Below are 18,419 nucleotides of genomic sequence, written 5' to 3' on the forward strand. Positions count from 1 at the left end.
TACTGTGTGGCGACAGTGCCTAAAAAAAGCCCCAGTTGAAAACAGCTTAAGTGTGTAAAGACGAAAAGGAAAACATTGCCATGATGTGTACAGTGGTTGTGGTTATGGCAGAGGAGTACTTGGCAGTGTGATGATGCGTGGCGCTCCTAATGAGAAACACCGAGCTCCCGGTAATTTGTTAGCCTGAGTTAAGGTCAGACCACAAATGCTGCATGATTGAGTCACCCCCAAAGTCCCTATTAGAATTTGCATTTAAAATATATCTATTATTTATGTGTGTATTATTAAAATGGCTGGCTGTGATCCCCCTGAGCATAGTGCACAGACCCAAAGCAACTGGACCACAATACTGGGGACCTTGCAATCAAATAATGGACAGGGAGAAATTGAAGAATAATGAGAGAAAGAAAAAAATTGTCTGGAGTCCAAGACAAGTGTCTGCCATAATGAGGACTTTGTTAGAGTTCAGTAAACAATATATCCAAGCTTTATGGAACGTTCTACAGAGTTTTGGGTGTAAGAGTAAACACAATTTGTTTGTACATACAGTATTTAGAATGGTGTGCAGGGATGAAGATAATAAAATTTAAACATAATCTCTTTACTGAGCAATAAAAGCTTGACAACACCACCATAGAGAAAATAACCCATGAAATGTTAGTGTGGTTTTACCTCATACAATGATATGTTGAGGCAATTGCCAAAATTGCTAAAGCCTAAACTTAACTAGTTTCGTTTCAAAACATTACCTACTCCCGTTGAGTTAAATAGTCGGTCACATGATTAAAATACATACATGCATGCATACATAAAGCATGCATGCATACATAAAGAATACATACAAACATACATACATACTATATGTTGGAGCATGTGTTGTTTAGGTATGATGATGTGTGTGAATACTGCAGTATGTTAGTATTAGATTTAAACTATGACTCTACAGCAGGACCTGAAGTTAACTTTTTTGACCACCTGCCACTGTCACTTTTTACCAGCCACTTTTTTTGCCTCATAAAAAGGTGAAAAACAGGAATTGCTGTCTCTCCATGAGCCGACACGTGGACATTTGCGCCATTGTTGTAGTAGCGGGGCCGGGCTGGGACACACAATCATACAGTTTGATCAAGTACTTATTGGACTTTAACTTATCATTGCACCTTCAATAATGTAGCTGTCCTCACTCTAGGTCATCCTGTACGTCTCTTCTGCAGTTTTTCCCGCATCCACAGTGTGCGTGCGTGCGTGCGTGCGTGCGTGCGTGCCAGTCGCGCGGGGAACAGAGCAGCTGCCCCGCCCGCTGAAGCGAGTGGACAGGAATGAAACAGGAAATTTCCGCAACTTTAGAGTAAAGAAACGTTACAGAGTAGGCCAAGTAGTGCTTTGAGCTAAATGCTAACATCAGCATGCTAACAGCCTTACATCGACAATGCAAACATACTGTCTTTCAAGTATAAAGTTTACCAAGTTAATGTCTTAGTGTTGCATGTTGGCATGCTCACACCTGCTAATTAGCACTACACAATAAATATAGTTGAGGCTGACCACATTATTGTACTAATAAAAGGTTTTACCTGATTAACCCTTGTGTTGTCCTCCCTGGTCAAAAACGGACAAAGATTTGACATTGTTGTCCTCTTTCAGACTTTTTTTTTTAGTTTTCACTACCACCTTACTGCCACTAGTTTTACGCTACTTTTTGGAATTCATGGTCAATAACCCTCATTTATATAGAAATATACCTAATACTTGAGTTTAAAAAGCAATAGTGGATCGTACAGAGGATCAATTGTATTCGCAAAGAGCGATATATGGATTCCATTTCATGTTCTGTTGTTATTTGGTTAAAAAGAAACCAATATTTCAGATGTATTTTTTAAAAGGGTCAAATTTGACCCGAGGACGACAAGAGTGTTAAGGCGCAAGATGAAAAGTGAATCACCAAATGAGTCAGGGTACATCAAATCGGCCTCATGAATGTCTTTATCAAATTCCATGGCAATCCATCCACCAGTCAGTCTGAGAGATTCAGTCTGAGTCAGAGTGGTCCTTCTCCTGTTCAACGTATTCCGTCCTTCAAGTTGTGTGAGACATTGAAGCTAAACAAAACTTAGCTTGTGTGGCCGAGATCCTTTACAGAGGTCAGTTCAGTGGGGGGAGAACAGAACAAAGTCAATTGGCCAATAATTTGTTTCCAAGTATTTTCAAGAAGCCTCTCTTATTGCTTATTGCCTCCTTAGTGCACCCAACTGCCTTGCCAAAATAAAGCAAAGACATTTCATAACGACTGTCAATGTCTATTTACAGTCAAAGAGAGTGCAAGTATTTTGTCAACCTTTTCAAATAACAATGAAAGAATAAATGTCTTAGAGTAAAGATTCAGCCCTGGGCGGAATTCGAGTGTAATTGTCCTCTTTTTGTAGCTATACTCATTTGCACAAATATAGCCTGGGCAGCGCATCAGTCAAACATGTAAAGCCCTCAGTCTCTTCTGCTGCGCGCAGCTAATGCTGAGAGCACCCAGAGACCTTAATACTGCAGGTGGGAGACACAGCTGAGTGCCACACATGCTGGAGAGAGATGTATTGTTTACCTGTGCATCTTAAAACGCCACTCCATCTGGCTCCTCCATGATATCTGATATTCCACATGACATGACAGATGCTTTAAAAGCCTGCATTCTCCACCACCTTTCGTATGGAGTTAACCTTAAGGTGGCAGCACTCTGAATGTCAACCCCTCCACATGTAGACCTTTTTAAATGCCACCGCTTTTTATTCTGCAACTGTGGAAGAGGACAGACAAAGGGAGAGGGGCTCTGGCTGTGGAGGAGGGGGGGGGGGGGGGGGGGGGGGGGGGGGGGGGGGGGGGGGGGGGGGGGGGGGGGGGGGGGGGGGGGGGGGGGGGGGGGGGGGGGGGGTTAAAATTTGGGGGAAGCCAAATGACATCCAATCAGCACAGCTCAGCAGGAAGTTCATTTAACACTTGAAGGGGAATATAGGTACTAAGTGAGGGTCTTTGAAGGACTACAGATCTGATCCGCTCATTTGATGATGTGCTCACATAGACGGATGAATGGCAGCCTGGAACTTGATAGCACAGTCCTGTTTTTTCTTCCTTTTTTTGGGTTCACTGCTTTTCAGTCTGCTGCTTTATTAAATGCAGCCTGTTAAATATTAAGCAACTACTTTTTATAGTTCAACCTGAACGCGGTACAGTATGTGTCAACATTAACGCTGCATAACATTAGCATCTAAATTGCACTTCTCTAAGCAATGTAACATATAAAGCTAAGTCGCAGGTACACTGGTGTTTGTTGAGGTTAAATAGCTGATTTTAAACTTGTTTTAGGCTACTTTGGAAATCTTTTGAGTTGCAAGCAGTTATTAAACCCAGTGTAGATTTAATAGTGGTTGTACAATGTGTGACAATACAGTAGAAGTTGTTAGCTAGATAAGTTAAATCTTAACCTTACACTATCAAATTTAACAAAAGATTTACAGTAACTTAATGGCAACACTTTGCCAACAAGTTGCTGTGAATTTTTTTTTACAGTACAGGTACCGTACTTCCATTTACAGTATTGTATGTATTCACTGTGAAATACAAAGAAAATAACATAAGATGAAGCAAAAATACAGTAGTTTACTATTTCCAGTACTATAGTGGCTATATGTGATTATATTTACAGTAATGGTTTGACTACTGTGATTTCAACTGTAATACTTTGACTAATGTGATTTTTTTATGTTGACAAGGTTGTAATGTAAACTTTATACAATTATACTGTAAAAATTATATACAGTAGCGTTACTGTAAAATCCCAAGTATATAACTCTAGATTTCACAGCCATTATTAACAGTGTAGTTTTGCCAACGTATGCCTGAATACAGTATACCCTAAAAGTGAAATCCTTTGATTCAGAAATATTTTGTACCAAATAATGACTGTTCGGAACAAACTGTTCATATTGCTTAGGAACTTTGCCACAACTTGAAATCAACCACAACACAAGACCAGTAGAGGGTAAGTGTGTGATAATCGTAGGGTAAATGTGTGAAATATCACTTTCCCCTTTTGACACAAATCTCTCACCCTGTGATGAGGGAGTGGACGAGTAAGATGCAGTGGTGGCAGCGATGACAAATGATCATGGCAATCTAAGACGACAGCCACTTCAAATCGCCCAGGGATCAACAGTAAAGCCTTGACACTTTAGCGAATCGAGCAAATCTGACAACCTTCCACATGCTGCCGAGTGCAATGTGCCTGACCACAGCCTTGTGTGCTTGTGTTTGTTGTTCAGCGGTGGGCTCCTTTATATTGTCGTGAGATTTTCTCTGAGCATTTCCAGTCTCGAAGTGATGAGGACTAGGAGTCAAGCATCATCTCTGATCCGTCGGTGTCCTGGAACAGCTGTCTGCGGCATCAAAACATGCGGTTGCCACTATCCCATATTACATCTCTGCCACTCCGTGCCAACGGATCAGCAATCCAATTTCACACAAGCACGCTCAGAGGGAGGCAACGCTGACGCAGGAATGAGGATCTATGCTTCAGCAAAGACAAGAAGTTGTTTGAAGTGGCTGGGACGAGGGGGTGGTCAGGGGGGAGGGATGAACGGGCTGAAGATTTAGATAGAAACAGCAATGGAAGTGTGATGGACGGTGACAAAAAGAAGGGGCGATAGCGTGGGGATGGCGTTTCCATGACTTAACTTTCATCAAGCGAGTTGCTGCAGAGAAGCTCCTAATTTCCCAACCCACCTCTGAGCACAGGAGACAGAGCACTGGCAGGCACAGACAGGAAAGGCAGACAGTCTGAGAGCAATCTGCACTTTGTAAACACATCTTTGTTTGTGTAGTGACGTCCGACGCGCCAGTTTCTGCTCACTCAAAGGCCGGCAAGACAATGATCTCTGTATACTGCCGGGAGAGCAGCTGTACAGTATTGGATGACAACACACTCCTCAGCCCTTTCAATATCACACACTCATATTGCATAGTCATTGTGCGATAAATAGAGAAGGAGCTCGCATCTCATCTTCCACAAAGCAGAAAAAGATTTGAATCTGATATCCAATGACTGCTTATTAGATCGAGCCATCAGGCCGTCAGTTTGGAGCCAGGCGCATAACACAGCTGGTGTGTTTAGGAGACTGCTTTCCTTTTACACACACACACACACACACACACACACACACACACACACACACACACACACACACACACACACACACACACACACACACACACACACACACACACACACACACACACACACACACACACACACACACACGGAAAGAAGAGAAGAGCATGCCCCTTCTGGACCGTCGTATTTTCTCCTGCCAGAGCTGTGCATACAGTCTTTTGTTAAGCCCGCTGTCACAAGAACAAGCCCAACACAAAGCCAGGACCCTGCAAGCTGTCTTATTTTGGGAAATCCATGGTTTTCAGAACAATAACCCGTCTCTGTCTCGGTTTTATTAAAAGCCAGCTCTGATAAAGCGCATGCTTCAAAAGCAGAGGCAGAGACAATGAGGACTTGGCCAGGTTTGGAGAATTGTGATGGAAGAGACAGGCGGCTGGATGGATAAATGCGGCGCTCCATTGTTGGTACAAAAGGTCGGCTGGGATCCTACCCCAAAAGACAGAGAGACAGCCGCAGGAGGACCCACAAGACGATAGGCTTTGGATAAAAACTGTGGAACATCTTGTCACAGCGAGATTGACAAGACAGACAAAGATAACACTTGGCTTCAACTATTCTTTCATCTGTCGCCCTGTCTGTTATCGGCCCACATCTATAGACCATTTTTATGTAGATCTTTTTCTTAAATTCAAGAAGACCGCGGCACAATTTTCTGTTGAGGATAAAAGATCCTGACTGTGTGATGAAAGTGAGAATTCTGATAAATCTGTCATCAGATTCAGGACTCCTTCTTCTCATCAATCGGATTTCAAACGTTGATTATAAAAAAGATGCAGAGCCTTTCCTCTGACAGTTTGACAGAGTGCACTCCTCATGACTGAGGTGTCTGTCTGCCTTTCCTTGGCTGTCTATCTTTCTTTCCTTCTTTGTCTGGCTGTCTTTCCTTCCTTCCTTCCTTCCTTCCGTCTGTCCTTCTGGCTTCCAGTCAGTCAGTCAGTCTGGCTGGCTGGCAGTCTGTATCTCTGTCCTGATTAGCAATCACAGCAGCATAGCCTGGTCCGGATTGGAGTGGAAAGCTTTAATTCTCCCCACATGGTGCCATGGAGACATCCAGACCCTGGTGCAATTGCCTCCGGTAAACACACAATCACTGCTTCTCGTTAACACTCAAAAGTTTCCATATATCATCTTAAGGAAAATCTCAGCTTAATCCCTGCTCGGCTCCCCTGAGGACCACTGTTAATGTTAATGACACTGGTGTAGACGCTTGGCAGCGGATTAGTTTGTCCACAAACATGTTTGTGTTTGTGGAGAAAAAAACTGACTAACGGAAAATAAAACAGCGAACTAGGAAAATGACGGCGGTAGTTTATAAACTGTCGGATCAATTAAAAGCAAGTGTCGGCATCTTACTAGACAAGCTGTGAATGTATTCCTTGGAAGCAGCGGGCAGACGGCTGTGCCAGGGATTCAAATCCTGTTTTCCCAGAAAGGAAAAATCCAATCAGAAGAAGCCAAAAGGAATTTTTAATAGTGGCAGTTCGAAAACTTGAGGGCGGCTTTCTGCATGCCTACTGAGGGATGTCTTTATTTTTGGACGATTTTTTTGACAATTCTTGGACGCTTTTGACGATTTTTTGGACACTTTTTTGGCCATTTTCAACACACTTGTCACCTTTTAAAGTTTTTTTTTTCTCAACATTTTCATACTGTACACATCACTAACATCAATATATCGCCACTAGTTTTACACCATTCTCTTTTTCAAATTCATGGTCAAGAAACCTGATTTATACGAAATTTTTATGGGGTTTGTCAAAGTTTTTTGGAGGGAAATAATAAAAAAAAAATCAATAAAGTAGTGAACTGATCCTTCGTTTAACTCGCAAGGAGCGTTATATGTAACCATCTATGTAATATTTGGACAAATCCCAAATTTCTGATGAACCTTTTTTTTTATTTTATTCTTTTTTTTTTTTTAAACGGGGCAAATTTGACCCCCCGACAACATGAGGGTTATCCCAGCTGACATTTCAGCCTGGACGGACAAAGCAGACAAGAGCGGACAAGCTGACTTTTGGCGCTAAAATGCACTTTGACGCGCTCACCGCTTCACCACTTACAAACCAAAAAGTTTGCAAAAGACCTCTGGCTCTCCATGTTTGAAATTGGATGACTCTGTTCAAAAACTGGAAATCAGATAAAGAGACACATGACTCACCTACAAAAAGGCCTTCAGGTTTTACATGATGGCGTTCGGATAATAAATGAAAGCAGCGGCGGTGAAATAAAGCATTTGTCATCAATCAGTTTGGTCTGCTTCTGAGGACATGTCTTCTGAGAGGGGGATTTTGGTGACATTTTCACTGTGAATGCAAATGGCACGCAGCAAGTCTGCGATAGGATGACAACACATACAGTAGAAACTAATAAATCAAATCCAGGCAGTCGGCAGAGCGTTAAGTCTGTTTACCTCCCAGCTCCTCAAAGATAAAGGCGCCTTAGAAAGCCATGTGCTACTTAGTATTTATGTAATTTTTGAGTGTATTTTGGGAATTTCAATTGAAGTGAAAATGTCAAGAACACTAGTAGAGCACCAAATCCTCTATTCTTGACATGTTATACATCCACATTAAGATTTCTGTTGTCATATCAACATTCTGCATGATATAATTGAATCGGACTGCATCGTCAATTTACGTCCATCAGTATCAAGTGACAAAATGCAAGCTTCAAGCCACGGAGCAATCATTTTTCCTCCAGCTATGCTATGTGTTCCCGGCTTTCCTCTTAAAAAGGAAGCTGGTTTTCTTTAAGACCCCCTAGCGAGTCTGTCTGCCTTGGTAATGTAAAGATTCATCTTTTCTGGATGATAGAAAGAGTGTCACTATTTGATAGAACAACTGTAGTCTCCTCTCTTATTTGAAGCTAATTCAAAAGCAACACTCCGCTGCTGCCACCCGGCCTCCCCCGTCCCCTTTCTGTCTCCCTCACCCAGCCTCCCTAGCCGGTGCCTTCTAAAACTTTAATCATCTCATACTGGCGACGTTTCACAGAGATCTCGTCACAAGGTTTTCCCAGTTTTCAAAAGACGCCTTCCCCTTTTAGCCTCAACCTCAATAAAGATTGAGTGATTTGAGAATCTAGTCTATTCATTACCGGGGAGACAACTGGGATGTTCACATGGAGTGGGTTTTCTTGATGCAGATTTAAGGCCTGGCAAAAAAAAATTAAAAAATAAACTACATAGAAGAACGAGAGCGCTAATGCACTACACAGGTGACACACAAACACACACACTAACTGAGTGTTTCAAAGCTGACAAAATATGTTGCATCTTTTGTTCGCCTTGGAACTGTCCAGTCTGGTTGCAAAAAAAAAAAATTGAAATAACTGAGAAGATACATGCTTTTGTGCGTTTTTTTTTCTTTTCTTTTTTTGATTGTGTCAGGGTGAGGCCATGACACCTGCTGTTCCCTGGATACCATGTTGTGTTGGCCTCAGTATGGGGTCTGCTTCAATCCATTGGCTGACTGAGCGCGCTCAAATCAATGACCAAAAAAAACCAAATGTGTGATTTGGTTTAAAACAAGCTCTATTGATTAATGCAGTCGATGCTTGGACTTTCTCTCTTTTTTATTCATGATACTTGAAAGTGTACGGAGCCCCCCCCCCTGGGGTCAGCTGAGAAAATGAACCCTCCTGGGGGCTTCGGGTCAAATTTGACCCCTTTCCAAAAAGTTTCAATATCAGAAGTCTGGGCTTCTTTCAAACAAACTGTCCAAGAAAGTAAAGTGGATGGTTCCCAACAACGCTCCTCACATGTTAATAGTCAGTTCACTGCTTTCTTGGAATTTGGGTGTTTGTCAATTGTATAGCATTAGGAGAAAAAAATAAAAAAATTGGTAAAGAACTTTAAAGGGTCTTTTTGTAGACCCTCGTCTCACTGCCGTCTCACCGCCGGGTGCTCGCAGAGACCAATGTTATTTCTCCAGGTTGCAGGACGGCTCCTTTTGATTAAAATGAGTAAGTAGCTTGATGTTAACCGTACTACGATAGGAAAGATGCTCAGTTTGTGATTTAATAACATTTCACTGTAGAGTAATTGATCCCGGAAGTTTGAATCCGTGAATATCTTTATAACTTTTCTCACGTTGATAAAACAGAGGGCACGGATTATGGATCCGTTCTAACATGTTATCATGGATTATGCTCCGTTTATAAAACTGAGGGAAGGGATTTTTATTTTGTGTGCCCGGTTTAGTTTTTCTGTCTCAGATGACCACAGGGGGGCTCCTTAATAAAGAGGACTTTTCTAAACTTCAAAATCAACTTTCAAGACAGATAATTAAAATAAACATGACAATGCATGGATGCATTCAATGTACATACTACTATAGTTTTTGAACATATGCGTAGTAATGAAGTTACCACCTGAAAGAATCTCTGCCAGCTGGTAACAACTGTCATGGGATGCGGATTGTGTCAAAACGTGCTCAGCAGAACAGCACGCTTTTTTTTGGCCTCGCCGGGGGAAAAGCGATTTAATTTATCTGCCGGCAGCAGCAGCAGGTATTCTAGATTATAGAAGATCAAGCAGTAGTAGGCATTATAGCTGGAGCTGAAATACCACTCCTCGTTTTCATAAATACAACTAAAAGAAAATGTATCAAATGCATTACTCGGTTCTCCTGGAAGCAGTCTTATGGTCATACTATGGTCTTTGTGAAAGGAATTAAATGTTCAGCAGCTACTAAGAACATTGTCGGTGTAAAGCCAAAAAGATACCAGATAACTTGGATTACAGCTTCTCATCACTGAAGTACTCAAGACCACCATAATTACCACAAGAGTACTACCTACTTATCTGCTTTATCCTACACCAAAAAAGTCAGAGATTCCAAGACCTCTCAATGAGAAGAATTATATATTCTTATCTTAGTACTACACCAACTTAGAATTGTAGTTAGATTGGCAAAATACTTCACAATTCACAGAATCTCTATAAATCTATCATATCTATCTGGAGACCCCACCTTTTGGCACCATAGTACTACAGCTACCAGGGCAGAACAGCATAAGCCCCAAACCAACTTACTTTTTGTGTATATTTTGTTTCCAACAACATTAAAGTCATGAAATGGCCACAGGCTGTTGGCTTGAGACTGTTCCACAGGTCAGAAACATACAGAGAGAATAATAAATGGGATGTTAACAGAGTGAATGAAACTCATGTGATCAAAATGTATATAATCTGATTTGTTTTCAATATGGATTGGTAGCACTGCTGCCATTAAATATCAGGGGAGGGTGGATTAAAAATGTAGTAGCTCAGTCCGTAGGAAGTTGAGTTGGGAACCGGACGGCCGGTGGTTCAAGGTATGGTGGTGCACTGGTAGCTGGAGAGGTGCCAGTTCACCTCCTGGGCACTGCCAAGGTGCTCGGGAGCAAGACACCGAACCCTAAGATGCTGGGGCGCCTTTGTATGGGAAGCCCCCCTACTCTGACATCTCTCCATTAGTGCATGTATACTGTAGGTACCAAGCATGTGTGTGTAATTCAGGGCTGAGTGTAATAACAGAGTAAAAAGATTGTAATATTGTAATGTCCCCTTGCGGGATTGATAAAGTATAATTATTATACATTATTATTATTACATCAAGACATCCTATTCTTGAGACAAGCACCAATTGTAGGTGAGAGAGTGCTATTCCAAGGAAGTACAAATATTAACACAGCTTAAAAGGTGTCTGAAAGGTAGAGTTTATTTTTTACCAAACAGGATAAAAATATAGATGGTTTGGTTACTTTCAAGGCCCCGTCTTCATGTCCCTGCAGGCCTATGCTTAATCTAAAACACCACACCAGCAGATGGGAAAAAAAAAAAAAAAAAATCACATTACAGTGAAATGTTGGTTTATTCACTATATAGATCTCTCCCGAGAATCTATCGGAGCAGCTTCATCTATCCAAGAAAGCTGAATTCAAAAGTATTCATTTTTGCAAATCCAATATGCCACGACCTAACAATCACTTCATTTGAACGAAGACCATTTAAATCTTAGCCAGTAAATTGAGCGGAATTGATATTGTAAGAAAATGATGCTGTGGGTCACGGTCTCACTTGGAAGAAGTGAAACGGCATAAAAAGTGAAACTGGGCTTTCCGCTGACTTAAAAGTCCTGTTTATCAGCCAGCGACAGAAATAGTTGTGGCTATGAACAACACGGATTTAGTGTCGGCAGTGACTATACATCCGTGACAGCTGCACATAAATATATGAAAATTAATTAATGGCATGGCAGGGAATAACAAAGTGCAGCTGTAAATTAACTATAGTCCACTCTTCCATGTGGTTAGCTTCACATCAGGATGGACCAGATGGTACTTTTCAACTTTCTGCATTTGTGTGTCACACACACACACACACACACACACACACACACACACACACACACACACACAATAACTCTTTACCTGATCATGAAAACTGAAGCACACCACATGAAGAAAGATTATTTTTATAAACAGTGTCCCATTTCATATTAAGGGACATGATTACTCACAGGGTAACACGGCCAGGGGCATCACTTACACGCGCACTTATGTCCCAACTTGGGCAGCAGTGTTTTTAGAGAGAGCGTTTACAAAAAGTTGAGATTAATAACAGCCTGTCAGCTTTTTAGTATAGCTATGGACAGGGCAGAGACACAGGGACCATGGAGAGAGAGCTGCATCTGTCCATCACACTTTGATCAAAGATGACAGAAAGAGAAAGAGAGAGCAAGCCATGACAGCAGACAGCTAGGAAGAAGACAGCAGACAGGCTCCTATAGTATTGGCCAGCTCTTGAGGGCCCCTGTATCGTTTCTAGGTCATAATTAAAGCAGAGCCCAGACTCCGGGTACTTCCCTTTTAAAACGGTGCTCGTCTCTGTAGCCTGCCTAAAACAGACTGTCAAAAGCGAGACAAAGTACAATGCTAAAGCCTTGAATAAAGCTAACAGAGTAGCATCTAGGGAAGGCTCTGCATTATGTCTGCTGAATCGAGGCGCGCGCACACACACACACACACACACACACACACACACACACACACTCCCACATATACTGTACCTTTAACCAAATGGGCACTCATGTGCAAGGCAAGGCACCTAATTGCTCTGGCAGCCATTGAATGATGACAACGGCCACGGTGGGAGTTGGCGAGACTTTGTCAGGATGTATGTAATTATTCAGCCCGCACAAAAGGAGGGGCCATTGCGGTGCCAGAGCAGATTTACTGTGTCTGTGGTCAGTGCATTCAGGAGGGTATCTAATGATGTGCACTTACGGGCTAAATTACCAGAGCATTGCTTACCTCTGCTCTTAGAGAGCAGGCCCCACCGAGAGCAAGAGCCCAAGAAGGTGCCGGAGGAAAACCAAAAAAAAGCACAGATGGATCAGCTGAGGACCAAATTAAAGCAAATTATCTGATAGTGAGCAGGAGTGTCAAGGCAATATGAATGGTATTCATAGAATCAGAGGCAGGGGAGAGGCTAAAATGGCTCACTCTTTTTTGGTAAAGGCCCCTCTCTTCACACGCTGCTGAAGGCTAGCTAGCAAATCCCAGGACGAGGGGGTGGCAAAATGTGATGTATACTCAAATTAGGAATATATACACTTACATTATTGCAAGCTCTGTTACTTGAGAACTCATTAAAAGTTTGTTTCTAAACTATTTTGGAAGAAATATTATATAACTATATAGCCTAATAATCTATGGTACTCAGGGATTATATAAAGATATGGTGCTGGTTTGTTTGCTTGTTAAGAAAAGCACCACCTCCAGCAATCACTTCTGACAGCAGCACCCATTGGAGCCACTGTCAGAGGTCATTTACATAATGGAAGAAGAAAATTACCAAGGGGGCAAAGGCAGGACAAGCCTGCCATTTGGCTGAGAGAGAAAATGAAGATGGAATGAAAATGGCCTGGCAAAAAAAGGGACATTGGACAGAGAGAGCAGCAGGACTGGAGTAAGGGATAAGGATGATGGGGGGGGGGGGAGAGAGAGAGAGAGAGAGAGAGAGAGAGAAGAGGGGCTTGAAAAGTTGGGCCAGTTGAACCATGAAGAGTGAGAGCCAGTGAGTTGGGGCAGTGCAGAAACATTTGGAAAAAGTGGGGAATGAGAACTGAAAGAGAGAGGCAAGAGAGAGAGAGGGAGAGAAGCTGGAAAGCCTCAAAAGCATGGGGAAAGTTGGGGATTACGTCCAGCTGGAGTCTTCACAGATAAAAAAGTTGACACAGGGAGAGACAGATGACAACAACAAACTGACGGAGCAGGAGGAAGCACAAAGACGAGTTGGGGGGGGCCTCTAGATCAGCAGATGTTGCGGCTCTTACCTTGGCCGATGCAGACGCCCCTGATCCTGCTGCCGTGATGCCTCGCTTGACCGCTATGTCGCTACTCGATGTTGTCACGGCAACTGTAACCGGTGTGGGGAGGAGGGACGGGATGACTGGGAGGGGAAGGAGCCCCGGGCGGTTGTTGCCATTGACGACGGCAGAGGCACAGCTATGATTGGCTCCTCCATTGTGGAGGCCAGAAGGGCGGATGTCTCTCCGCTCCCAGGGTCCCCGGTAGTCCCTCTCAAAGCGGTGGTGGTGGCGTGACATCACTTCCTCTTCTACTCAGAGGGAATAACGGGGGCAGGCCTGCAAGATAGGGAAAGAAAAAAGGATATAAGGTCAGGCTGAAATGTTCAGAGATCATTTCAGAGATGGGAAACAACTGGGGGACAAAGCCAGAGCGAGACAACACATGAATGGTGGTGAGGACATGTTGACATGAAAGTGTAAATGCTCACAGCATCTGCTCCCAATGCACCTGCCTGACATCAACACACTACAGCTCATTTGGTGCCTCTAATTCCTATTCTCTCAGTCATTAACGAGGGCTGCGACAACAGGAAGAGAAATGAGCACTGCTAAGCAGGTCTATAAAACACACCATCAGTGCCAGCCCCATGAGGAGCTTCATGTGTTCCGCTGAGGCATCTAGGCTCAACAATAAGGGGTTAAAGCAATACGGCCGAGCAAGAGGCAAACAGGTGCACGCGCTCAGTCAAGTCGCTCTGAGGACGGCGCAGCAGTATCATGACCTTGTGGTCAAAACTCATCGGAAGAGATGAATACCCCCGCAATCACAGCTCATCTCATACATCTAATGGCTGCTTAATTCAATCAGTTTGCCCTCGGAGTGCATTGGCGGGTTCCCCCCTTTTTCAAGCACAGCAGGCTGCAATAGGCTCCAAGAGGCGACAGGGAGCTGGAATTACATCAGGGCGGGGACCCGGCGCTGTTGTGTAGCATGAGCTGCGTATCGCTCCATATTATAATCATAAATCAAAGCGGCACAGGATCTGAGGAGTGGAATCCATCACTGAAGGCTTGGCGGCGCATTGTACTCCGCCTCACCAAAGGCGCGTAATGCGTCCCAAGCCCTTGATAGCAGATTAAATAAATAAACAACAACCTCAAACCAGGTTCAGCAAGACCAATGCAAAATCCCCCGGTCTGTGAGGAGAGAGTGACAGCGGATGATAGGTCTTTATTCTGCACGCCAGGGTCTTTCACGCTGCTTCTTGCCTCTCAAAGGAGCAGCCTCTCTCTGTGTGTACAAAATTAGTATATCTATAATACAAGCGAACGGCTGTGTATGCACGCACGGTTTGGGCCAAATGTAATGAGAACACATGTCCAAAACTCCAGTGCATGTGAGAGGGTCTGAGCAGTGAAAGCTGTTGGAAATGAAAGGTTCGTGACAAAGCTTTGATGCGAGCGATACGCGATACAGCCTGTGGTGGGAGCACTGGCCCTTCTGTATCTTAAGCTGCTGTGACCATCCATTAAATTTACCCGCGGAAACACTTGCAGCTTCTTTCTTTATGTGCGTCTCTGTTGTGCTCCCTTTTATGCTTTTTCATCATGCATTTACTTTCCTCTCCCAATCCCCCTCCCTTCATTTATTTCCCTCTCATTCGAGGTCTGCGCTGTCCAAACAGCGATAGAGCCAGACGGAGCAACTAAAAGCTGTAGGACAACACTCTCTCTCACTCACTCTGATATTCTCACTCACTCTGCAATAACCTCTCCGCCTTTCCACAGTAACCCCTTTTAACAACCTCAGAATTTCCAATAGAATGAGCTTGTATTATCTCAAAAAAAATAAAAAAATAAAGTTTTAGTGAGAGAGATACAAGGTGCTGGTCTGGGAAACAATGGTAGCGTTGGTGCCAGGTAATATTCTCTTATCACCCGAGCTGCACACCTCAGCTGAGAAATAAGAGGCCAGGCAGACAATTCCTCCACATAAAAACAGGAAAATAAAATAAAAAAATATAACAAAAAGGGACATTATCTCCACAATTGTCAGAATTGAAGGCGAGTACATTTGCATTCACGACTCTGTACAATTTATTTTCACCACTGCTTTTCAGATGTGAATTGCGAGCGTGTTATTGTGCATCAGCTCCCCAGTCTAGATTGTGATTTACCAAAAACTCCACGAGTTTTTTGCCTTCCTGTAAACCTCCAGGAACAACGGCGCGCTGGAGAACAAATCCATTAGATTACACAGCAAAGGCATTAAACTAAGTTTGAAAGAGCCCACACAAGAGAGCTTTGTGGGATAAACTCTAGTAAGGTTCAAAAGAATGGAAAGTAAAGTACCTGGAGTTTCACTAGGAAGTGTTGGGCTTTAATCCAGCATCAAACTGTTATTCAATCATCTCTCTCTCCTCCCTGATCCTTCCCTATTTCTGAAAAATGAGCAAGTGGATTAAAAAAAAGAGAGCAACTGAAGTCTTCAGTTATGCACACATCTTGTGAAAGGGTTCATTTCTATTTTTTTTATTTTGGCAGTATAATTCAATGAGTATTCAAAATGAAAATTGCATTACCCAAGTTCTCATACATAAACGCCAAAAAAGTCAAGGCGGCTTTATGTGTATAGCACATTTCAGCAACAGGGCAAATCAAAGTGCTTTACATAACGAAATAAAATAAAAAGAGATAAAACACGAGAATAAAAGTTACAGTGCAGTATAAGAAATTAACAATTATTTAAAGAAAGGCCGCATAAAAAAGACAGGCCTTCTGCCTTGATTTAAAAGAACGGAGAGTTGCGGTGGACCTGCAGTTTTCTGGGAGTTTGTTCCAGATATGTGGAGCATAGAAACCGAACGCTGTTTAGTTCAGACTTTGGGGACAGAAAGCAAACCTGTCCCGGACCACCTGAGAGGTCTGGGGCGTTCATAAAAAGGTAGTTGTAGGAGTTTCCTGACTTCCTACAGTTCTGTAAGGTTACGAATAGGCGACTAAAACTACTTGAAAGGTCGTGGTCATAGTTTTAGTTTAAAGTGACTGCGTGTTGACTGTCAGAAGCAATTATTCTGTAACGAGGTATGTCCTCAATTTAGGTCATTCTGTAGCTACGTCTCATCTTCAGTTCATCCTGCGTTGTGTGAGTGTCGCGGGGGACCTCGGCAGCCCCTCCCGTTGCAGAGAGCCGACAGGAATAAAACAGCAGCGCTTTCAGCGACTTTAGAATTTAAAAAAATTAAACATTTAAAATGTTACAGCGTACCTCGACGTTAAACCAGGTTACAGGACGGTTGGCAAGTTGGAAGGGCAGCCTGGCATGTTTTTTTCGCGGTGTTTCGCTGTACGTTTTGTTGGTGAACGTGAGATATTCGAGTCACACGTGCCCCGTCTTCATAACACACAAAAGGAAATTAATTTGGCCCGTTCTCACTCCCGCTTCGTCATTGGCTTTCAGAGTCACATGCTGACAAAAAGTCTTGCACGTGGGACTGCTAGGATTGGTCGAAGTCGCGGAAAGCTCCAGTTATTGGTCAAATTTGCTGAAAGGTCGCGGTGATCCCATAGACGGTTAAAGAAATGAGCCACAGTGGCGTTCTGACGTTAGCCTCCACCGGAAAGCTAATATTAGTTTAGCTAACAGCTAAATCGGCTAACCACTACATGAGACCTTCTTTAACTATCTATGGCTGAGACAGCATGTAAAAGACCCTCAAAAATAATCAAAAATAAATATATATATAGTAACAGTGTTATATACAATATATAACAGCTGATACGCCAGTTCTACTTGTGCTCATTTAAAATACAAATTACTCCATACTTGTCTTTATTATCACTGTAAAGTATTAATTAAGCTGTAGCCTGCGTTTCCCACTGTTTAGTTTGAGTAACGTTATTATAGACTGAATTAAAACTAGCGGTTAGCCGGTGGCGTTTGCGTTGTCTTCATACATCCATGAGGCAAACGGCTGACGGTAGTTTAGCTAACAGCTATTTCAGCTAACCGACAGCTTGATTTAGTCTAAAATAACGTTACTCAAACAAAACAGTGAGAAAAGCAGGCTACAGCTAAATTAAGACTTTACAGTTATCATAAAAGACGAGTATTAAGTGATTGTATTTTAAATGAGCACAAGTAAAGTACAACTGACGTAACAGCTTTTACATTTAAACAGTTTTGAGGGTCTTTTACATGCTGGCTTAGCTTGTGGTTAGCCGAATTAACTATTAGCTTTCCGGTGGAGCCCTAAGGGCAGACTTTTTTTAACCATTGTGTTGTCTTCCCGACAAAATTTGAAAATCAACACTTTTGCTGATGCTTTTTCATCAATGTTTTTAATTTTTTCTTACGTTGTTTTAACTTTTTTGATGTTTAACACATTTAATTTTTGAATTTAGGGTCAATAAACCTCATTTATTGGAAATTATACCTAATGTTTGAGTTAGAAAAGAAAATTAGGAGCTATTTAGACTAAAATTAAAGGAATGTATGTTGATGAATAATCAGACTGAAATATGTAAACTTTTACTCAATACTATTTTGAAACCCCTTCAATATTTTTTCAAATGCTAGAAAATTGAATAAGACACCCCAAAATAATGAAAGTAGAGATTTGACTTGCCAAAGAGCGTTGTGTGGAATCAATCATGTTATTATGGGTAATTAAAAAGAACACTGACATAGGAAAACAGGCCAATTTATACTGAGGACTACATGAAGGTTAACCCTCATGTTGTCCACATAACTACCCATAATGACATGATTGATCACACAAAGCTCTTTGGCAAGTACAAATCTCTATTTTCATTCATTTGGGGTATCCATCAACATACATTCCTTTAATTTTAGTCTAAATTATTCAGAATTTCTGCTTTTTTAACTCAAACATTTGGTATAA

General features: G+C 42.3%; 1 protein-coding gene across 4 annotated transcripts in view; it reads right to left on the minus strand.

Annotated features, from left to right (window-relative positions):
* LOC117961885 (kelch-like protein 29) overlaps positions 1–18,419 on the minus strand; it is a 216,517-nt gene that overhangs the window by 131,369 nt on the left and 66,729 nt on the right. For all 4 annotated transcript variants that reach the window (XM_034900866.1, XM_034900869.1, XM_034900865.1 and 1 more), the window contains one exon: positions 13,540–13,851. In XM_034900866.1, coding sequence (XP_034756757.1) covers positions 13,540–13,812 — 273 coding nt within the window. In that variant the 5' untranslated portion in view covers positions 13,813–13,851. The remainder of the gene's footprint in view (positions 1–13,539; positions 13,852–18,419) is intronic.

This window comes from Etheostoma cragini, chromosome 18, assembly GCF_013103735.1.
Source record: "Etheostoma cragini isolate CJK2018 chromosome 18, CSU_Ecrag_1.0, whole genome shotgun sequence".
In the NCBI taxonomy this organism is placed as follows: domain Eukaryota; kingdom Metazoa; phylum Chordata; class Actinopteri; order Perciformes; family Percidae; genus Etheostoma; species Etheostoma cragini.